This window comes from Chaetodon auriga, chromosome 11 (assembly GCF_051107435.1).
Source record: "Chaetodon auriga isolate fChaAug3 chromosome 11, fChaAug3.hap1, whole genome shotgun sequence".
NCBI classification, from domain to species: Eukaryota; Metazoa; Chordata; class Actinopteri; order Chaetodontiformes; family Chaetodontidae; genus Chaetodon; species Chaetodon auriga.
The window spans coordinates 372,777-394,809 of record NC_135084.1 but is presented as its reverse complement, the minus strand read 5'-3'; the positions used below and the strand labels follow the sequence as shown (position 1 = coordinate 394,809).

At 44.7% G+C, this 22,033-nt stretch overlaps 1 protein-coding gene across 2 annotated transcripts in view; it reads left to right on the top strand.

Annotated features, from left to right (window-relative positions):
- vps8 (VPS8 subunit of CORVET complex) overlaps positions 1–22,033 on the top strand; it is a 184,283-nt gene that overhangs the window by 30,804 nt on the left and 131,446 nt on the right. For both annotated transcript variants that reach the window (XM_076742305.1, XM_076742304.1), the window contains exon 3: positions 21,126–21,256. In XM_076742305.1, coding sequence (XP_076598420.1) covers positions 21,126–21,256 — 131 coding nt within the window. The remainder of the gene's footprint in view (positions 1–21,125; positions 21,257–22,033) is intronic.

Sequence of the window (22,033 nt, the reverse complement as noted above, 5' to 3'; positions counted from 1 at the left end):
CTTGGGATGTGGGGATTTTCGCACAGGTACCACGCAGGACGTCTTCCAGAGGCGTGGCACCCTTCCCAGTATCAGGCTCAGGTTGAACAGATGTCAATGATCCTGCTCAGCTGATCAGAGCAGGATCTGAGGAGCCTGGGACTGAGTCCGTCCAGTCCTGCAGCCTTCCTGGTCTTTATCCTCCTGAGCTGATTCCTCACCTGGAGAGGTGTGAGGGACAAGTTGGAGCAGGAGAGCTGAGTGTCTTCTGATCAATTATTAATCCAGGGTTTGTTGTGATGCCGTACAGTAATGGTGGGTACAATGTTCTCCACACAGAAGTTTATATAGTCCGTGATGCTGTCTGTTAAACTGTCAATGTCCTCCTCATGAGAGTCACAGAATATTTCCTACACTGTTGTATTGAAGCAGTCCTTCAGAGCCTCTTCAGCCTCTTCAGCCCACCTCTTCACTGTGCGGGACACAGCTGGTTGCCTGTTAACAGGGGCCTTGTATACAGGTAGGAGATGAACCAGGTTGTGATCAGCTCTTCCCAGAGAGGGGAGGGGTGATGATTCATATGCCTCCTTGGTGTTGGCATAGAATAAGTCCGTAGTTTTATTGTCTCTGATGGCACATGTGACATACTGGATGAATTTGGGCGAGGAGTGGAGGACAGAGAGGCATGATTAAAATCCCCAGAGATCAGTAAGAGGGCCTGTGGTTTCTGAGTCTGCAGCCTGCTGATCATGGTGTTGATGACGTGACAGGCTGCATCGGCGTTAGCAGAGGGAGGAATATACACAGCCACCACTATGGCATGTGAGAACTCCTGCAGCAGATAATATGGCCTCAAACTAACAGCCAACATCTCAACGTCCGGGCAGCATTGCTGCTCTTTGATAGTGATGTGCCTGGAGTTACACCATCTGTCATTCACAAACAATGCCAGTCCACCTCCTTTCCTCTTACCGCTCCTCTCTGTCTGATCTGCCTGTGTGAGTGAGAATCCATCCAGTGCTGCAGTCGCGTCTGTGTGCTGCATGCCCAGCCATGTCTCTGAAAACAATAGCATACTGCACTGCCGGAATTCCTAAAATGCCGGGTCAACGCTGCCAGCTCGTCCATCTTACTGGGGAGAGATCTTACGTTCCCCATGATGACGGACGGCAGAGTCGGTCTATAAGCTCTCCTCCTGTTGCGGTGTTTGATCCCAGCGTGGCATCCCTGCATCATCCTCCTTAACTCGCGGGGGACATCGGGTTGCTCCTCAGGCCACACATCTGTGTTACGCAGGGCCAGCAGATGATCCCTACGGTAAACAATGGGAGCCATTGCTTCTCACGGACCCACAGACGCGGAGAAAAGTTGCACAAATTGTAAAAGTGTTGAAAAGTAGCACCAGAGTTACTGAGCTTGATGTCTCTGATGCACCGGAGATTTACAAACACGCAGAACTAAAATGGATAAAAAAGACACACAAGAAACCAGAAAAAGAGAAGAAAAACTCCTAAGAGTCTAGAGAGCTGCTGCAACAGGCTGCTGCTCGTACGGCGCCATCTTGAAGCATAGATCAGGGCTCTATGGGGGCCATACCGTCACTTCCAGGACTTCTTGGTATTCTTTCCACTGAAGATAGTTCTTAATGACATTGGCTGTATGTTTGAGGTTGTTGTCCTGCTGCAGAATCAATTTGGGGCTAAGCATACGCCTCCCTGATGGTATTGCATGATGGATAAGTATCTATAATAAGGATATAATAAGGATAAATCAAAGCATCAGTTCCTTTCAAAAAGTCACACAGTGACTCTACAAGATAGAAATCACAGAATCAAAGCATATTATACAACACAAGAATAAATACACATTCAAAGGTCTGTATATAATACACCCCACATGTCTGCACACTGAAATAAATGCAGGACAAATCCGTACACAACAAATGAACAGACAAATGAATGGATGCAGTAGCCTCCCTGCAAGCTTGTATACACACAGTATACAGCACAAACATAAGAGGCCAAATCAATCTAAATTTAAAAAAAAAAAAGAAAAACAACACAAATTCCTCTGCCAATGCAGGACATATTCACCTAAGTTCACAGCATGCATCTCTGCCAATGCAGGACATATTCACCTAAGTTCACAGCATGCATGTTAACTAAAATAATTCAACACATATTGGTCCCTGACCAGTAGACCGCTGTCGTCATCAGGGAAGATGGCAGGATTCCTCAGGCAGGCCACATTGTAGAGTACAGTACAGGTCACAGTGATGTCACATGCCCTCAAAGGGCTGACCCGTAAGTCATGGAGACAATGGAAGCGTGCCTTCAGGAGGCCAAAGGTCATTTCAGTCCTGGCCCGTGTCCTGGTATGGGCATGATTGTAGGCCTGCTGTGCTTCCTGGGGGTATGTGTACGGTGTCAGGAGAAAAGGCTGACAGGCATACCCTCTGTCCCCCAGCAAGACACCAGAGAATTCACCTGTCAATACAAAATCTCATCATCACAACCTCATAAATAGAGTGACATTCTTGACACAGCTATGATGTAAAAAGTGGTTATTAATAGAGGTTGTGTGGCTCACCCTGTGATAGGCGCTGATAGATTCCAGAGGTCCGAAAGACTTGGGAGTCATGGACTGAGCCAGGCCACTTTGCCACAACATTGCTGATCAGACAGTCAGCACTGCAGACCATCTGAAATTATAAGATGAAGACTATTAAACCTGTCAACCCCCACTGGGTACAGGAAGCCTCCACTCCAAAAGCGCAAGGCCACACAAATCATCTGCTCAACACTCAGTGCATGGCTCCGTGCTGTGCAGTGTTTGATCCTGGGACCCAGCAGTCTGCACAGATACCTGATGCCATCCGCAAAAAAACCTGTATCTCTCATAAAGGTGGTCATCAGGGAAGGCCAGTGGGTCCAACCGGTCCCTGAAGACCCTCTCTCGCCTGAAGGCTCTCCTGAGCACGAGTGCTTCCTCATCCACCACATCTTGCAAGAATGGGCATGCCATTGTTAGAGCAGAAAGGAACACACCATTTTGGGCCTTCACATAGGCTAGTGGCCCACTTGACTTAACGAGGAACAACTTTGCACCCTCACACCTCACAAACTGCAAATAGTTATTTAGTTATCATGATACTTTTTTTTTCTTAAATAGTCATCTACTACATCAAAGACTAGATAATCAAACCGTTCCTTCTACTCACTTTTTATTGCCATAAGGTGTTTTGATATATCTGGGAAATTGCATTTCAGTGTACATTATGTGCCTTTCTTCTATCCTTAATACAGTCAGTGTTTCAACTTCCAACCAATCATAGCACTTAAGTGGGATGACAGATGGAAAGTCCACAGTCCGTGTGCCTCATGTCATCTCTATGGTAGCCCTAAGTGTGCATACATTAAACAGACAGACACCACCAAAATTCCATTTGGCCTTTTATTTTATTTTTTAAGATGTGTCATCTTCTTGGAGCTGGGGGAGGAAAGGAGAATAATGATTAATACACTGTTTGTGTTACAGTCAGCATACAATGTGCATTGAAGGCATAACTCACCTCCCGCTCAAGTTTTTTTTTATTTCAAGGTCCAATTCAATTTTCTCATTGTCCTCCTTTTTATTTCAGACTCCAATGCGAGGTCTTCTAGCTTTTTTTTTTTTTTGTAGGTCATCTCCACATCTGCCAGTTGTATTTGCCGCCGTAAATGGGTGGCATACAGCTGTCTGATAGCTTGTGAGTTCTGTAAACGCACGACAATTAGCACAGCGGGAATTTTGCCTAAGGGGAATGTCCTTCCATTAATACTCACTATGTTGCCAGGCTGGCTTTCTCCCAGTACAGCATCTGGGTCCTGTTACAGAAATGATGTAATGAAGCCTACGGAGTCTCACTGGATCAGCATCTTCTGGCATTGGTGACTCTGGTGTTGGTGGCTCCAACAGTGTGACAGTGTTGCCAGAAACTGCAAGGCAAACCAAAGTCAGATAGTCCAAATGGATTCGATATGAATGTAGTTATGTCCCATGTAGAAATGGAAGAATGTACCTTGTATGAAGTGGGTGGCTTCTTGGGAGGGACATATGTTTGTGTCTGTCCCCCCAGGGATCCCCTCCAACACAGGTCTGCCATTGTTGTGTGCCAGGGCTTTGTCCTCTGCTGGGGTGAGGTCTGCTTTTTGTGACCCACCACCCTTTGCTCCTTCACCTCCTCGTAAGCCTCCATGAGGATTTCAGCCTCCAACGGAGAAAAGTATGCTGCTCTTGTAGTCAAGGTGAATCGTTGAATCAGCGATCGACGGCGGGGTCCATTTGAGGAAGCCGCATGCACATACTTATCCAGGATTTCACCTGGCTTGATGAATCCGTGTCTTCCTGGCTTGGTCTTTGTGCAACCGATTAAGCATGGACTCTCACACAGTACAGCAGGGCCGAACTGTGGAACTTTGGGGTACAGTTCGGACTCCACACACCCCCTAAACTGGACTTTATTCCACCGGAGCTGCTACGGACTCCAGAGCCCACCACCATCCCCCCACTGCTGCCTAGGAGACGGAGGAGGCACCATAAACAAAAGAGGGGCAAGAGAGCCGGCTTGCGTGCTAGGCTACAAGCTAACCCTCACAGACCGGCGCTGCCCAGTCTCTTCCTCACCAACGCCAGGTCTCTCGCCAACAAAATCGACGAAGTCCGTCTAAGGACTGTCTCTCGCCAGATGGACAGCTGTGTGACCGTTGTCACAGAGACCTGGCTGGACGATAACATCCCGGACGCAGCGGTGGAGCTAGCAGGGCGCTCTCTGTATCGGGCAGACAGGTCTGCAGCTTCGGGTAAGAGCAGAGAATCAGAATCAGAATCAGGAAAAGCTTTATTGCCAAGTACGCTTTTACACATACGAGGAATTTTTTCTGGTGAAATTGGTGCATGACACATATACTAAAATAAGAGCATGAAATGTAACAATTTAAATATACATACACAAGTCTGTTTTTTGTTGTTTGCTATTTTCCGGAAACACAGTCTGTTTTCCAGAGGCGGAGGTTTGGCGCTGTACGTACACAATGCCTGGTGTACAGCTACACACTCCGTCGGCACATTCTGCTCTCCTGATTTGGAATACCTGGCGGTGAAATGCCGACCTTTCAAGCTGAGACATAGACTTTCCTACCAGAGACAATAACATTTTGGATCAGGTCTACTGCAACATCCCTGCTGCTTACAAGGCTGCAGCAGCTCCACACCTGGGCATGTCAGACCACATCTCAGTGGAACTGATTCCTGCATACAAGCCTCTGGCCTGCAGAACAAAGCCAACCACCAGGTCAATACAGGTATGGACTGTGGAGGCCTCCTCTGCACTTCAGGACTGCTTTTAGCACACAGACTGGAGTCTGTTCAGTGAAGGGGCAGACCTGGAGGAGTATACATCATCTGTATTGTCCTACATTCAGTTCTGCACTGATGCTGTCCTCCCTGTTAAGACCATCACGGAAACCATCCCAACCAGAAACCATGGCTGGACAGCACAGTACGGTCCCTGCTGAAAGCCCGGGACACCGCCTACAGATCTGGAGATAGGCTGGCTTACAGCAGGGCTCGAGCAGAGCTGAAGAAAGGAATTAAGCAGGCCAAGCTCCGGCATAAACAGAAAATTGAAGACCACTTCAATAACAACAACCCCCGGAACATGTGGAGAGGCATCAGAACCATGACGGACTACAAGTCCAGCACTTAGCTCGCCAGCCACGACCCCACTCTGCCTGACACCTTAAACAGCTTCTTTGCCCGCTTTGACATGTCAGGCAGCAGAGAAGCTACACATCTACCCAGGCTGGAGGAGCAGCACCAGCCCCTCGTCCTACAGCGGCACCAGGTGACATCCACCCTGAGGAGGATCAACACCCGCAAAGCTACAGGACCGGATAAGGTGTCAGGCCAGACTCTGAGAACATGCGCTGACCAGCTAGCAGGAGTGTTCCTGGACATTTTCAATCTGTCCCTGCAGCTGTCCATGGTTCCTGAGTGCCTCAAGTCGTCCACCATCATACCAGTGCCTAAGAAGACGTCCGCCACCTGCCTGAACGATTACCGGCCTGATGCTCTAACCCCGGTAATCATGAAGTGCTTTGAACAGATTCTTCTCAGGTACATCAGAGACTTCATCCCCTCGGACCTAGACAGCCTTCAGTTTGCCTACAGAGGGAATCGGTTTACAGAGGATGCTGTCTCCATCACCCTGCACGCAGCCCTGACCCATCTGCAGCAGCCCAACACCTATGTCAGGATGCTATTTGTTGACTTCAGCTCAGCTTTTAACACCGTCATCCCAGACAAGCTGGCGCTGAAGCTACACGCGGTGGGTCTGCCTGCATCACTGTGCCACTGGATAAGAGACTTTCTCACCAACATGCCTCAGGTGGTGAGAATAGGGAATGCGACATCATCCCCTCTGGTCCTCAGCACGGGCACGCCACAGGGTTGTGTGCTCAGCCCAGCCCTCTTCACCCTGTTCACACATGACTCTGCTGCCATCCACCCCACGAACACAGTCGTGAAGTTCGCGGACGACACTACAGTAGTGGGTCTCATCTCAGACAACAACGAGACCCACTACAGAGAGGAGATTTACCAGCTCACCCAGTGGTGTTCAGCCAACAACCTGGTTCTGAACACAGGGAAGACCAAGGAGATGATTGTGGACTTTAGGAGGTCCAGGAAGACGGATCACGCCCCCCTCCTCGTGGACGGAGAAGTGGTGGAGCGTGTGGACAACATCAAGTTCCTGGGCCTCCACATCACATCTGACCTCTCCTGGTCTATGAACACCTCCCGCCTGGTGAAGAAGAAACAACAAAGGCTTTTCTTCCTCAGGAAACTGAAACGGGCTGGACTTTCCTCTCGGCTGCTCGTGAACTTTTACAGGGCCACGATCGAGAGTATCCTCTGCCTCAGTGTGACAGTGTGGTATGGCAGCTGCACGGCACAGGAGAGGAAACAACTGGCACGGGTGGTAAAAACTGCACAAGGCGTCGTGGGCTGCCCCCTTCCTGACCTGGACTCTATATATGCAGGCCGGGTCAAGAAGAGGGCAAGATCCATCGCCACGGACCCCAGCCACCCGGGCCACAGACTGTTTGTACCGCTTCCATCAGGAAAGCGGTACAGGAACATAAGAACAACCACCAACAGACTGAGGGACAGCTTCTTCCCCAGAGCTGTCAGAGCAATCACCTCCTGCAGCACCTCACACACCTCACCACCCTGCAGCAACACCCCCCCGCAGTCACACACGCACATCTACACACACACCCACCCCTTCCCCCGCCGCCTCACACCCACACCCCCTCCCCCCCCGCTGCCCCCCACATAGCCACACACAGTCACTCCCACCTATTGGAGGGAGAGACTGTGAGGACACTTCTGTTTGCACACTGCGACCACCTTCACTTGCACCTTCTGTGTACTTAACATTGAAGTATACACACAGTACTATTGCATTTTATGTATATTGTATATACGTTTTAAATGCTGACTTTTTATGTCCTGTGAGTCTATTTTATCTTGTGAGTTTATTTTATCTGTGAGTTTATTTTATCTTGTGAGTTTATTTTATCTAGATGTGTTTAAAATTACATTTCATGGTTCTTCACTTATTATTCAAGTTTCAAATTTTATTCAATAATTACATGACATTATTCATATTTCAAAGAACAGTCCGAAGCAATCTTCAGTTCACAGTCAAAGTATTTATTGAGGTCACATATAAAGTAATACAGCGCTGGTCTCAGAAAGTCAGAGTTCCCTGAGGATCTCAGCCAAAATGAGCCCAGTTGTCATACAAAAGTTCACATTTATCATGTTGGGTTTGACCAACCCAGTACAATAATCAGATATACGTTACAGAATATAATTGGTCAAGGCGTGAATGCCAGATCTAAATGCAATAGACATCACAAAAAGAGAAGAGGAGACGAGACTGTCAACAACCAGTGTGCCACCTGCCTTTTTGTTATGAGAAGTGGCTCTCACCAGCCATGTTATCCTTACAGCTCTAGGCTATGAAGGACATCCATGTAGGCTAAAGATCAGAGCATGAGAACACATGAAATGACCAAAAAGGGCCTGATCATTACATGTGAGTTCATCTTATATTTTATTTTATCTTATTTTATTATCTTCTCTTTCTACACGGGGGTTGCAATGCAAATTTCAATAAAAAGCAATCTTGAATGGACGCTCATGTTTTGGATAGGTTGAACTCAGCTCAGTCACTTATCCTGGATGTCTTAATCCTACTTTTGTGCAACAGGCCCCAGCACTTTGGTGACCAAACTGCCTTCTGCTACAGCCAAATATTTCAAATTTTGACTCCTCTGTCCAGAGCACCTGCTGCCATTTTTCTTCACCCCAGTTCCTATGTTTTCATGCATAGTTGAGTCAGTTGGCCTTGTTTCCATGTCAGAGGTATGGCTTTTTGGCTGCACCTCTTCCATGAAGACCACTTCTAGCCAGACTTCTCCGGACAGTAGATGGGTGTTCCTGGGTCCCACTGGTTTCTGCCAGTTCTGAACTGATGGCACTGCTGGACTTCAATAAGCTTGATGTGTTTTTCATCTGCTTTTTCATCCTTGGCCGACCATTGCGTCTACGATCATCATTGTTGCCCGTTTCTTTGTGCTTCTTCAAAGGAGCTTGAACAGCACATCTTGAAACCCCAGTCTGCTTTGAAATCTTTGGCTGGGAGAGACCTTGCTGATGCAGTATAACTACCTTGTGTCTTATTGCTGTGCACAGTCTTGCTGAGGTGTATGACCTGTGACATGAATCTGTCTTCTGCAACCCCACCTAAGTAGCAGAGTTTGGCTGTTCCTCACTCAGTTTTAAGCCTCCTACACAGCTGTTTCTGTTTCAGTTAATGACTATGTTTCAACCTTCACGCGAAATTGATGATCATTAGCACCTGTTTGGTATAATTGGTCATCATACACCTGACTTTAATCCTACAATATCCTTACTGTGCAAATGTACCTGTAAGAATTGATGCTGGTTTGAAGGCAAAGGGTAGTAACACCAAATATTGATTTGATTTAGATTTTTCTTTTGTTCGCTCACTTCGCATTTTGTATATTGATAAAAATAAACAATTATTATTTATATTTTTGAACACATTCTTGGTTTACAGCATTTTTTCACACCAGCCTAAAACTTTTGCACAGTACTGTAGATATACACCGATCAGGCATAACATTATGACCGCTGACAGGTGAAGTGAATAACACTGATTATCTCTTCATCATGGTACCTGTTAGTGGGAATAATTTTGTTTTCAGACACAATCCTGTGTTTATTTCTATTTAAATGCATTGATCATCACTTTTGACCAGGTGCAATGATTACATTATGTGTCCCAATTACCCAGGTGAAATGGATTCATGCATAACATTTGTGTGGCGCTATAAAAGACAAGACACTTGCTTTGTTGTCCTTTTCCTGCCTAAAGCCTGCATGCAATAGGTCCACGTTTTCAGAATTGTCTGAAATAATTTTCAACCAAATTTGACACAGAACTTCCCTAGGCTATGCCTCTTCCAACGCCACTGGCAATATGCCAAAGAGTGCTTGCACTCCAACAGGATGGACACAAACATGCCAATATTGCTGATTTGCTTGGACTATCCCATGGTGCAGTCTGTACAATCCTCAAAGTTCATCCAAAGGAGGGTCATTTGAGGCCACGAAAATCTCCAGGATGACCATAACTGACTACCAGACGAGATGATCAACAACTGCTTAATACAAGTGTCATAGAAACCGGAAAATGCCAGCAAGCCACCTTCGTCGTTTGTGGAGAAGACACCATGGAATCAGTTTCAATACCCCAAATTTTGTTTAAGCCTGACTACAGTTTGCAAATGTTAATTGTGATTTCATTTTCATTGTGATATATTTGGAAGAGATTGATTAATAAAGTTTTGAGATGATATACACTTTATCTGTCAAGAATAAATCACATTGTGACAATCATTTCATGGAAAGAGGTAAAAAATATTTTATTCCAACTTTATGAGCAACAGTGTATTAGGCAGCGAGTGAAGATTTTGTCCTCAAAGTTGGTGTGTTCAAAGCAGGAAAATGGGCAAGCGTAAGAATTTGAGTGAGTTTGACAAGGGCCAAATTGTGATGGCTAGATGACTGGTACAGAGCATCTCCAAAATCTGCAGCTCTTGTGGGTGTTCCTGTTCTGCAGTGGTCAGTATCTATCAAAAGTGGTCCAAGGATGGAACCTTGGTGAACTGGCAACAGGGTCATGGGCGGCCAAAGCTCATTGATGCATGTGGGGAGTGAAGGCTGGCCCGTGTGGTCCATGCCTTACCCTTTGAGTCCATACCTCAACAGGTCAGGGATGTTTTGGCAGCAAAACGGGGACCTGCACAATATTAGGCAGGTGGTCATAATGTTTTGCCTGATTGGTGTAGGCTTGTTCGGTATACCGGTACTAAATTGGTACCTGGGTGCTGAGGCATTTAAAACGGTACTATACTGCGCTTGGATGGGACTGGTACCTTTTTTTTTTTTTACGCCACTGCGTGACGTCACCGCATTGTAATTTGAGCCGAGGTGAGCGAGCGACCGAGTGAGCAGCGTGAGGCTGCAAACGGAGCAGGAGTCTGAAGACAGAGAGAGATTGAGACCCCGTTAATACGAAGACGATTGCGAATGAAAATGACAAAATATTTTATCGGAAGTGCCTTTCGTTTTCACGGCGACGGTGCCGTCGAGGTCTGAAACCGCAAAAATCTGAAGACGCCTTCCAGAGTGCAGAGTTTTGAAGACGACTCGGGTTGCATCTCCGTCTAAACGGCAAGAAGCGCAAAACCACTTCGCGTCACGTCGCATAGCAACTACACCTTACGTCACACTCAACGCGCCAAGCCGGTAAAACAACAACAAACAATATGTCTGACTATGTGGATCCCACCGATGTTCAAGCTGTGCTAGCAGCTGTAGTCAACATACAAGAGTCATTTCAACAATTGTATAGAATGTATACGGATACTATAGAGACGTGTATACAATTACATGTGTCAAATTTTGGATGCCCCAACGCGTCGTAGGCGCTCTATCACAGTACCACCTAGCGGCCTGGCATGCATATCCAATCGAATTCGCCCACTTTTGCGTCTTCGTATAAACAAACAATTCCTGCTGAGAACGCTCGTCTAAACGTGGATAAAAAATTGCATTGCATTAGAAAAGCATGTCTTTGTGGTATTTTATTTTATTTACTGATGCATAGTTAGATTTTCCAATAAAATAAAGTCAATAATGACGTTTATTGTGTTTTCTATTTATTTGAAAAGTATCGAAAGTATCGAAAAGTATCGAAATACATTTTGGTACCGGTATCGATACCAAAATGTTGGTATCGTGACAAGACTAGATTGGTGTATACATACTGTATATACTATTTGGTGGCACAGTGGCAACACTGTCGCTCCACAGCTAGAAGGTCCCATGTTCAGTTCCCATCTGGGGCGCTGTGGGCGCTGGGGGTGTGTCCACCATGCCTTCGGTGCCTGCTGCCCTTTATCATGAGGAGAGGGGCCTTTTTGTGTGGAGTTTGCATGTTCTCCCCCTTTTCACCTGTGGTATCCTCCATAAAAATACCCCCACTAAAAACATGCAAGAAGATCACCACCTGACCAATGTTGACGAAAAGAACTGGGTCCCCGGGTGCCACCGTCGTCTGGCAGCCCACCGCTCCTGGTCTGCCGTGGAGGAAGGACTTTCCAGGTTGGGTCAAATGCAGAGAAATAATTTCACAAGCATGGTGTGTGCATGTAGTGTGCATTTGTAATGTGATGTGATTAATAAAGTACGTCTCTTCTTCTCGTCTATACACTACTCACAAAAAGTTAGCTAAAATGCACTATAATCTTTACAGATGAACTTAATTTGACCTTCTCTAAACTTTTGAATGCATATGTCCAACTGCTCAGTGTTTCAATACTTTTTGCGCAAATTGCTGTTCTCTAACAAGGAGCTGAATGGCAAAATTCACAACAGGTTCACAAAATCGACCAATAAATTTCTTGGTTCAATTACAATTGTTATTTTAACAGTTGTCTTCACGTTCTGACATCATGAGACCAAGACAACATCTAATGATTGATCAACAATACCTCGCCATTGCGAGGCTTCAGTCAGGATATCCTCAGAGGGAAGTGGCCACTGAGCTTAGAGTGTCACAGAGTGTCATCAGCAGGTTGCAACAGAGATACAGAGAGACTGGAAGAATCACAGAAAGGCATAAAGTGCATGTCCTCTGGCCACATCCCACACTGATGACCGCGTCATTGTGAACAGTGCCCTGCGGAACCAGATGATGAATGCCACTCAACTTCAGGCACATTTAAGGGTGATGAGAGGCACCCAAGTTTCACGTGAGACCATTTGAAACCATTTACATCAGTGTGGTCTGCATGCTAGATGACCTGCAAGGGTACCTGACCTCACCACCAGGCATAGGCGTCTTGCATGGGCCAGGGAGCATTTATGCTGGATGAGGGACCAGTGGGCCTCAGTGCTGTTCTCTGATGAAAGTTGATACAAGTTGAACAGAAATGATGGTCGCCAACGATGTTGGAGACGTCAAGGAGAGCACTATGCATCAGCCACTGTTGTCACCAGACGGGCCTTTGGTGGTGGTGGTGTTACAGTGTGGACAGGTGTGTCTAGCCAATACAGAACCGCCCTACACTTTGTGAATGGTACAGTGACAAGGCCATACTGCCTGAATAATATCACTGCACTTTCTCCAGACCTGAATCCCATAGAAAACCTATGGGATCAGCTGAGTCGCTGTGTAGAGGCTCGTAACTCTGTACCCCTGAGGGCCACCCTTCAAGAAGAGTGGGATGCCACACCTCAACAGACAATAAGTCGACTTGTGAACAGCATGAGACATCATTGTCAGGCTGTAATTGATGCCCAAGGGCACATGACAAGTTATTGAGACATTGACATTTTTTGTTGTGGTATACCCACCACTGTTGTTGGCTTTTATTTCAATAAATTGTTTGAGATGAGGAAATCACCATTGCATGCTTCTACTTAAATGCCCTTCTTGCCCTTCTTTCATGATATCAATCAATCAATCAATCAAACTTTATTTATATAGCACCTTTCATACATGAAAATGCAACACAAGGTGCTTGACAAAAGATAAAAACATAAAACAGTAGTATAATTGAAAGAAGAACACACCCATAGACCTACAAAACCACCGCACACCATGCGCACACACACGCAGTGCAGAGCCCCCGAGTCCTCCGGGCCCGAGGGGTCCCTGGGACGATGCCCCGGCAGGCAGACCAGGCACACCTCCCAGCGTGGAGGCCCCCCATGAGGAAGCACTGGAGCTAAAACATAAAAGACTGTGGAATAAAAAAGACCTGAAAGATAAAATACAATAGAATAAAAAGACTTAAAACCTAAAAGACAGTAGAATAAAATACCTAAAACCTAAAATTGAATAGAACAAAAGGTCCTAATAGCTAAAAGACAGTAGGCTAGGGTAAAACAGGTCTGACTTAAGTGAGTAGAAGAAATCAATTAAAAGCCAAACTAAAAAGGTGAGTCTCAAGCCTCCTTTTAAAAACACCAACGGTCTCTGCGGTCCTGATGCCCTCTGGCAGGCTGTTCCAAAGCTTTGGACCATAGTGGCTGAATGCCGCCTCTCCATGGGTTTTGGTCCGAACCCTTGGAACAATTAAAAGGCCGGTGCCAGAGGACCTCAGGACCCGCGAGGGCTGATATGATAAAAACAGGTCAGATAAATAAGATGGCCCAAGACCGTTAAGATACTTATAAACTAATAAAAGCACCTTAAAATCAATCCTGAAACACACAGGGAGCCAATGCAGCGATTCTAAAACCGGTGTAATGTGATCCCGCCCTCTGGTCCTCGTCAGCACACGTGCGGCTGAGCTCTGGAGTAATTGTAAGTTATAGATAGTCTTTTTGGGAAGACCAGAGAGCAGGGCATTACAATAGTCTAGACAGCAAGAGATAAAAGCATGCATCAATACCTCCGTGTTAGCCTGAGAGAGAAACGGGCGGACTCTGGCTATATTTTTAAGATGGTAAAACCCTATCTTTGTTACATTTTTAATATGAGGAATAAAACTAAGCTCAGAGTCAAAAATGACGCCCAGGTTCTTAACAGATTGTGAGGGTGTAAAACCTTGTAGTTTTGGTAAAAGTGTCTCTCTCTTGCCTTCAGGACCAATAACTAAAACCTCTGTTTTATCCTGGTTGAGCTGTAGGAAGTTCTCTGCCATCCATGACTTGTTGTCTAAAATACAGTTTAAAAGGGTATCAATAGGCCCCATGTCATCAGGAGACAAGGCAATGTAAAGCTGTATATCGTCAGTGTAGCTGTGAAAGCTGATGCCGTGTCTCCTGATGACATCCCCAAGGGGAAGCTTATAAAGATTAAAAAGTACTGGACCTAAAATTGACCCTTGGGGCACCCCACACTTCATTTCACGGGTTCCGGAGGAACATGTATCCAAACTTACATAGAAACAACGGTCCGTGAGATTCGAGTAAAACCAATTAAAAACAGTACCAGAGAGGCCCACCAAGTTTCTGAGTCTGTTTAATAAAATGTGGTGATCTACTGTATCAAAGGCAGCACTTAGATCCAGTAGCACCAGGACTGTGAGTTTTTGTGAGTCCGCATTACACCTGATATCATTTAAAATCTTTAAAAGGGCTGTCTCGGTACTGTGGTTCACTCTAAAACCAGGCTGATATTTCTCTAAAATGTCGTTAGTATTTAAGAAATAATTTAGTTGGTTAAAAACCAGCTTACTTAAAAAGGGTAAGTTGGATACAGGTCTGTAGTCATTAAGAACGCTGGGGTCTAAATTGCTCTTCTTCAGAAAGGGCTTCACCACTGCCGTTTTGAAGGCAGCAGGGAAAACACCCGTCTGAAGAGAGCAATTCACTATATTTTAAATCTGTTCCTCGAAGAATCCATAAAATGTCTTAAAAAGTGATGTGGGAATTGGATCTAAAAGGCAGGTTGTTGGGTTTGCCTGGGAGAAAACTCGACCAAGTGTCCTCGCATCAACCAGGGCAAAACTCTCCAGTGTTTCCTCAGATAAAATCGACTGTCCAGGTGTGTTAAAAGTTACGCTCTGATTTGATACAAGACAGGATCTGATGTTGTCGATTTTACTTCTGAAGTGGTCTGCAAAGTCCTCGCAGAGGGCGTCCGTTGGTGTCTCTGGGGATTTTTTAAAATTGGTGTTAGTTGAAAGATCGAAGGTGGAGAAAAGTAATTTTGGGTTGTTTTTGTTATCTGAGATGAGATTTGAGAAATGGGATATTCTTGCCTGTTTGACTGTTCTATTGTACAATTTGAGTTGTTCACGGAATATTTCATAGTGGACAGTGAGTTTGTTTTTTCTCCACCTTCTCTCGGCAATGCTGCATAGTCTTTTTGATTTTTTAATTTCATCTTTGTTTCTCCACGGGGTAAAGGATTTGTTTTTACCGTTTTTGTTAAAAGTGGAGCCACAGAGTCTAAGGTTACTCGCAATATCCTGTTAAAATTGTCGACAATAAAATCACAGGGTGCAGGTAAAACTTCTGCAGGAGTGCTCTGTAAAATCTCGATAAAATTTGCAGCCACCTCAGAAGTTAGGTGGTGTTTCCTCACTGTTCTCACCGGGGCATCATGATGATTAAAACTGGCGATGTTAAAATACACACAATAATGATAAAATTAAATAAAAATTGCCAGTTATTAAAATTCTGTTATAAGAGGTGTGTATGATTGATAAAAGCTCTGAAAATTCGCTGATTAAAGCAGTGGAATGATGGGGTGGTCTATAAGCAGTGATGCAGAGAACAGGAGGACTGCTAAAAACAAAGGCATGATACTCAAAAGATGAGTAACTGTTAAAATAAACTTCCTTTGACATTAAAATATTATTAAAAATTGATGCAATCCCGCCTCCTCTCTTGCCTCCCCTGGTGGAGAATAAAAAGTTAAAATTTGGTGGGCAAGCCTCGGTGAGAACAACTGGTGCCTCTGTGCCAAGCCATGTTAAAAGTAACCCATCTAACTTGTTGTCTAAAATCAGGTCATTTATGATAAAAGAGAGCGCACGTTCAGCACAGCCAGGTTAATGTTAGTGCTGAACGTGCACTTATGACCACAGGGAGATAAAATGTCCGGGTGTACAAGATTGTCTCTGTTAAAAGCACTCTGTCTATGAGTCTATGGGAAAACGTCTGCCTGTAATGGTTTGTTCGGGAAAGATGTCCGGTTTAGGTGGTAGTGACAACTGTGGACTGTTGGGGAGGCTAGTGAGTGTAATAGTGCCATGAACAGCTGGTGTAGGCGGAGAAGAAGAATCTGGGGGGGTGCGACAGGTAAACAGTCAATCACGTGGAGCATACTGGACGGCGTGGTGAATATTAGCCGTTAGCATTCGGCTGCCAAGCCTGTTGGGGTGAACTCCGTCAGCCTTGTAAAAGGAGGGACGGTTCCAAAACAGGTTGGGGGCCATGCTCCATGATGGGACAGTTTGGGAAGAGGACTGCTGATAAAAATCGACTTTCCACAGTTGTTTAAAAAGCTAAAAAGGTTATTAAAATCACTTTTGATCAGCTCAGACGGCTTCTGAGCGGTGTCAACGCAGCCCACATGTACTAAGATATGGCTTATGGAGGCTGGGAGTGACCACAGCAGACCGGCAAGTTTCTCAAGGATAACCGGGACTGTGGCTCCTGGGCAGAAGCGGTCGTGGACCGGGATGTGGACCGACGAGACTTCAAGGTGGCGTGTCCAGCAACCTGAGCACTACCGGCCGCCAGTGGCGGAGGATGGGACTGTACACTCGGTGTAGAACTGATATAATATCACTGTACCATGAACTTTTTACACTTTCCATAAATTTCACCCAAAAGCCAAATATCCCTAACTTTTTGTGAGTAGTGTATGAACACTGCCATTCAAAAGTTTGGGGTCACTTAGAAATGTCCTTGTTTTTTTAAAGAAAAACGCTGTTATTTTCAATGAAGGTTACATTAAATTAATCAGAAGTATGGGGTTTTGATCTGGAGTAGACGTGTGTAAGGGGAGCTCCAGCTTGAGTTCATCATTTGCCTCACGCACAAGGCATTTAATCATCTTTTTATGTGCCTGAAGTGAACAACAACATTTTAATCCAGATGAAGAAAACTGATAAAGGAAATAAGCAAGACAAATGTCCTGGGGAGGATGACTCTGGCGACCATTGTTCCATGTTAACAGATGCGTGTGAAGCTGACACGAACGTAGCTAGCTCCCCGATTCCTACTACCATTGAAGACATCCTGACAGCCATAAAAATGCTGGGCAGCAGGGTTGACATGAGATTCAACAAGCTCAATGGAGTTATCTCGGACTTTAGGGTTGCTCTAACCGAAGTCCACGAGCGGACGTCATCTACTTTGGAAATTACCCCACTATGGGACTAATAAAGGAATATCTTACTGAGACCGCCACCGAGTCACACAAGAGACAACTAGAGGGGCTGGAGAAGCAATACGACACATTAGCTTCCCAATACAAGCAGCAATGACCTTGAGGCCCGCTCCTGTAGGCAGAATATTCGTGTTGTCGGAATTAAGGAGAAGACAGAAAATGGTCAGCCTATGGAGTTTGTATCTAAGCTGCTTCCTAAACTGCTCGGAGAGGAGCATTTCAACCTTCCAGTAGAAGTGGACCGGGCCCATCGGAGCTTGGCTCCGACTATAGATATCAAAGAGAGAGCCATCATCGCTGCTACGGCTCGCAAGAGAGAAAGCCCCCTACGATAGGCGCCCAGTATACATTTTTGTGGACATCACTTCGGCCACAATGAAGGAACGTTGGGCTTTTCAAGCCATCAGGGAGAGGTGCAGGGCTAAGTCGAGCCGGTGTGGATTCAGACACCCAGCGCAGTTGGTGGTCAAGGTCAATAACAACACCGGCACACTTACCACCCCAGCAAGACTAGAGCAGAGTTCCTGAGCCATGAGGCTGAGGGCCACAGTCATGGAAAATGTTTTCATTTTTATATGTACAGTCAATATTTTCTATGTTGGCTGATATGAATAGACATAGCAATGGTAAAGTTAAAATAACTAGCTGGAATGTATAAAGGATTAACAGCGAGGTTTATGCACACTTACGGCACTTAAATCTGACATATATTTTCTCCAGGAGACACACATTAAAAAAACAGCAGCAACAATGCTTTGTCCCTCATGGGCTTCTCAGGTCTATCAGTTGAACTTCAGTACAATATCTAGAGGTGTTGCAATTATGATAAGAAAAAATATACCATTTATCCACTCTCAATCGATTTCAGCCCAGACTGGCAGATATGTGATAGTTAGTGGGACTCTGAACTCCACACCGTTAATATTAGTAAATGTATACGGGCCCAATTTCGACGACCTGCTATTTTTTTCAGAACCTTTACAATGCTTTGCCAAATTCGTCCGATTCAAATGTTATCATGGGCAGAGATTTAACTACGTTTTAGATCTCGTTCTTGATCAACAGCACTTCCAAATCAGTGTATTTAGAAACAGTGGCACACTCAACGATCTTATACAATATTATAATTTGGTGGATATCTGGAGGCTTCTCCACCCCACCACGAAGGATTTTTCTTATTTTTCCACAGTACATCAATCCTACTCCAGAATTGATTTCTTTTTGATGGATTCTAAGCTCCTACAGCCAGTAGTTGACTGCACTTACCATAATATACTAATATCAGATCATGCTCCTGTCCCATTAAGTCTGGACTTGAACCACAAGAGAGGTGAACATAGCTGGCGTTTGATTAATACACTATTAAAAGATGAAGAATATTGTACCTGTCTTTCTGGTAAAATAGAACTATATTTAAGCACCAATGATACAGGCGATGTAGATGATTCCACTTTGTGAAGGCTATCCTTAGAGGCCATATAACATATCAAAATTACTAGTACAAGTCAGACAGAGATAATTCGAGCTTGGCAACAAGCCACGCAGGCTAGGAAATATCAATGATTGTTTTGCGGATTTCTATGCTAACGGCTACTGGTCACAGGGCGACCTAGATTTTCAAGCTTTCGAAGCATTTTTTGAGAGTCTGGACTTAGCCAAGTTATCACTGGACTAGGCTGATATGCTAGATAAAGACATCCATCTGGATGAGATCATGCAGGTTATCCCTTCCCTCCCCAATAACAAGGCGCCAGATCCAGATAGTTTTAACATAGAACTTTTCAAAAAAATTTGGCTCTGAGTTTGGCTCCCCTGCTCTTACAGATGTTCAATCATGCAATGCTCCCCTCGGGTTTGCCGCGTACCTTATACAAAGCTAATATTTCGCTAATCCCAAAGCCAGGCTGTGACCCTCAGATAGTGTTGTCATATCGCCCGATTTCGTTACTATCCATCGAAACCAAAATTCTGGCCAATAGACTTAAAGAAAGCATATGCTCTATCGTACATCTAGATCAAACTGGGTTTATGCCCAGTAGACGTATGTATTTCAATCTATGCGTAACATACTATATGCTAAGCATTCAAGAGAGGCGATTGTTATTTCACTGGATGCACAGCACGCATTTGATCAAGTAGAGTGGCCCTACATGATGACTATGCTCAAAAAATTTGGATTTGGACCCTTCTTCATGAAATGGATTGAAATGATTTACTCACAACTGACTGCATCGGTTATTACTAATCAGAATATCTCCCCTTCATTTGTAGTTCACTGTGGGACCTGTCAAGGTTGCCCCCTCTCCCCATTTTTGTTCACAATCATCATTGAACTGCTCGCTGCAAGTATTAAACAGAGCCCTTTAATCTCTCCCATCAACATGTTTGGCTATAAACATTATCTTTCGCTATATGTGGACGACATTCTCTTGTTCATTTCTCAGTGGCAAGCATCAGTACCTCCTCTCCTGACTTTCATTGATAAGTTTGGCAGTCTCTCAGGATTTTCTATCAACTGGGAGAAAAGCGAACTTATGCCAGTCTCCACAGCAGTTAACAAGGCCTATTAGCAATCCACTCCATTCAAGAAATCCTACAAAGCTTTTACATATTTAGGAGTGATAGTCACTAAAAACCCAAAATCTCCTCTGATTAAACTGGCAAAGCAGAATTGAGCAAGTAAAAACCAATATCGAGTTTTGGAATACCCTCCCAATATCCATGGTTGGGCAAGATGATCGTATTGCCCCGCATTCTCCATCTTTTCCAGTCCATTCCATGTTTTATTGCTCAATCGTACTTCAAGCAGTTAGGCTCGATTATTATACCTTTCATTTGGAGTTATAAAACTCTAAAATTCCAGCAACCATCACTCCTGTGTCCTTAGGGTACATTGTGTTAGCTAATCGTGTTAAAAGGCTAATTGATGATTAGAAAACCCTCGTACAATTATGTTTGTACAGCTGAAAACAGATGTGCTGATTAGAGAAGCTATAAAACTGGCCTTCCTTTGAGGTAGTTGAGTATCTGGAGCATCAGCATTTGTGGGTTTGATTATACTCTCATAATGGCCAGAAAAGGAGAACTTGCCAAGAAACTGAAGATTTATGATACAACGGTATGTACTACTCCCCTCAGACAACAGCACAAACGGGCTTTAACCAAGATAGAAAGAGAAGTGGGAGGCCGCGGTGCACAACTAAGGAAGAGTGATGTACGATTTAAGAACTGTTTTGTGTCTTTTTACAGTAGTAAAAATCACCCAGGATAAAGTTTAGGCCATCAATGAGGCAGGCTGAAGTTGCAATAGTGAGAGATGATGTCGGCAGCAGATAACATCAGCTTTGGGATGAATATATACATCAGTCAGGCATATTAGGGTAATATTCACGGCAGATAGACAGTATTGTTGATACAGACAGTAGTTAATTATTACATAATTAACAAGCTGCATAATTACTCCATTTGCAGTTGGAAGAAAGCATCCCCACTATGGGTGTAGCCTTCTAGCTGAGGTGTGCTTGTTTTGTTGTTCTTTGAGTGCTGTCTAGCTGAGGTGTAATTGTTTTGTTGTCCTCTGTGTCCATAGCTGGAGGATGAGGAGCAACCATTTGTGTTGGAAGACACCTGCGTGCTAAACACAGACAACATGGATGCTCACTCCTGTGACACCTCGTCATTGGCCAGCTCTGACAGTGGAGACCCAGTACACCTCAAACGGCAAGAATATACATGCACACACACACATTCCTACAGTGGTATGAAAAAGTATCTGAACCTTTTGGAATTTCTCACATTTCTGCATAAAATCACCATCAAATGTGATCTGATCTTTGTCAAAATCACACAGATGAAAAGACAGTGTCTGCTTTAACTAAAACCACCCAAACATTTATAGGTTTTCATATTTTAATGAGGATAGCATGCAAACAATGACAGAAGGGGGAGGAATAAGTAACTGAACCATCACATTTAATATTTTGTGGCACCCCCTTTGGCAGCAATAACTTCAACCAGACACTTCCTGTAGCTGCAGATCAGTCTGGCACATCGATCAGGACTAATCTTGGCCCATTCTTCTTTACAAAACTGCTGTAGTTCAGTCAGATTCCTGGGATGTCTGGCATGAATCGCTGTCTTGAGGTCATGCCACAGCATCTCAATGGGGTTCAAGTCTGGACTTTGACTTGGCCACTCCAGAACGTGTATTTTGTTCTTCTGAAACCATTCTGAAGTTTATTTACTTCTGTGTTATGGATCATTGTCTTGTTGCAGCATCCATCCTCTTTTTAGCTTCAACTGTCTGACAGACGGCCTCAGGTTTTCCTGCAAAACATCCTGATAAACTTTTGAATTCATTTTTCCATTAATGATTGCAAGTTGTCCAGGCCCTGAGGCAGCAAAACAGCCCCAAACCATGATGCACCCTCCACCATGCTTCACGGTGGGGATGAGGTGTTGATGTTGGTGAGCTGTTCCATTTTTCCTCCACACATG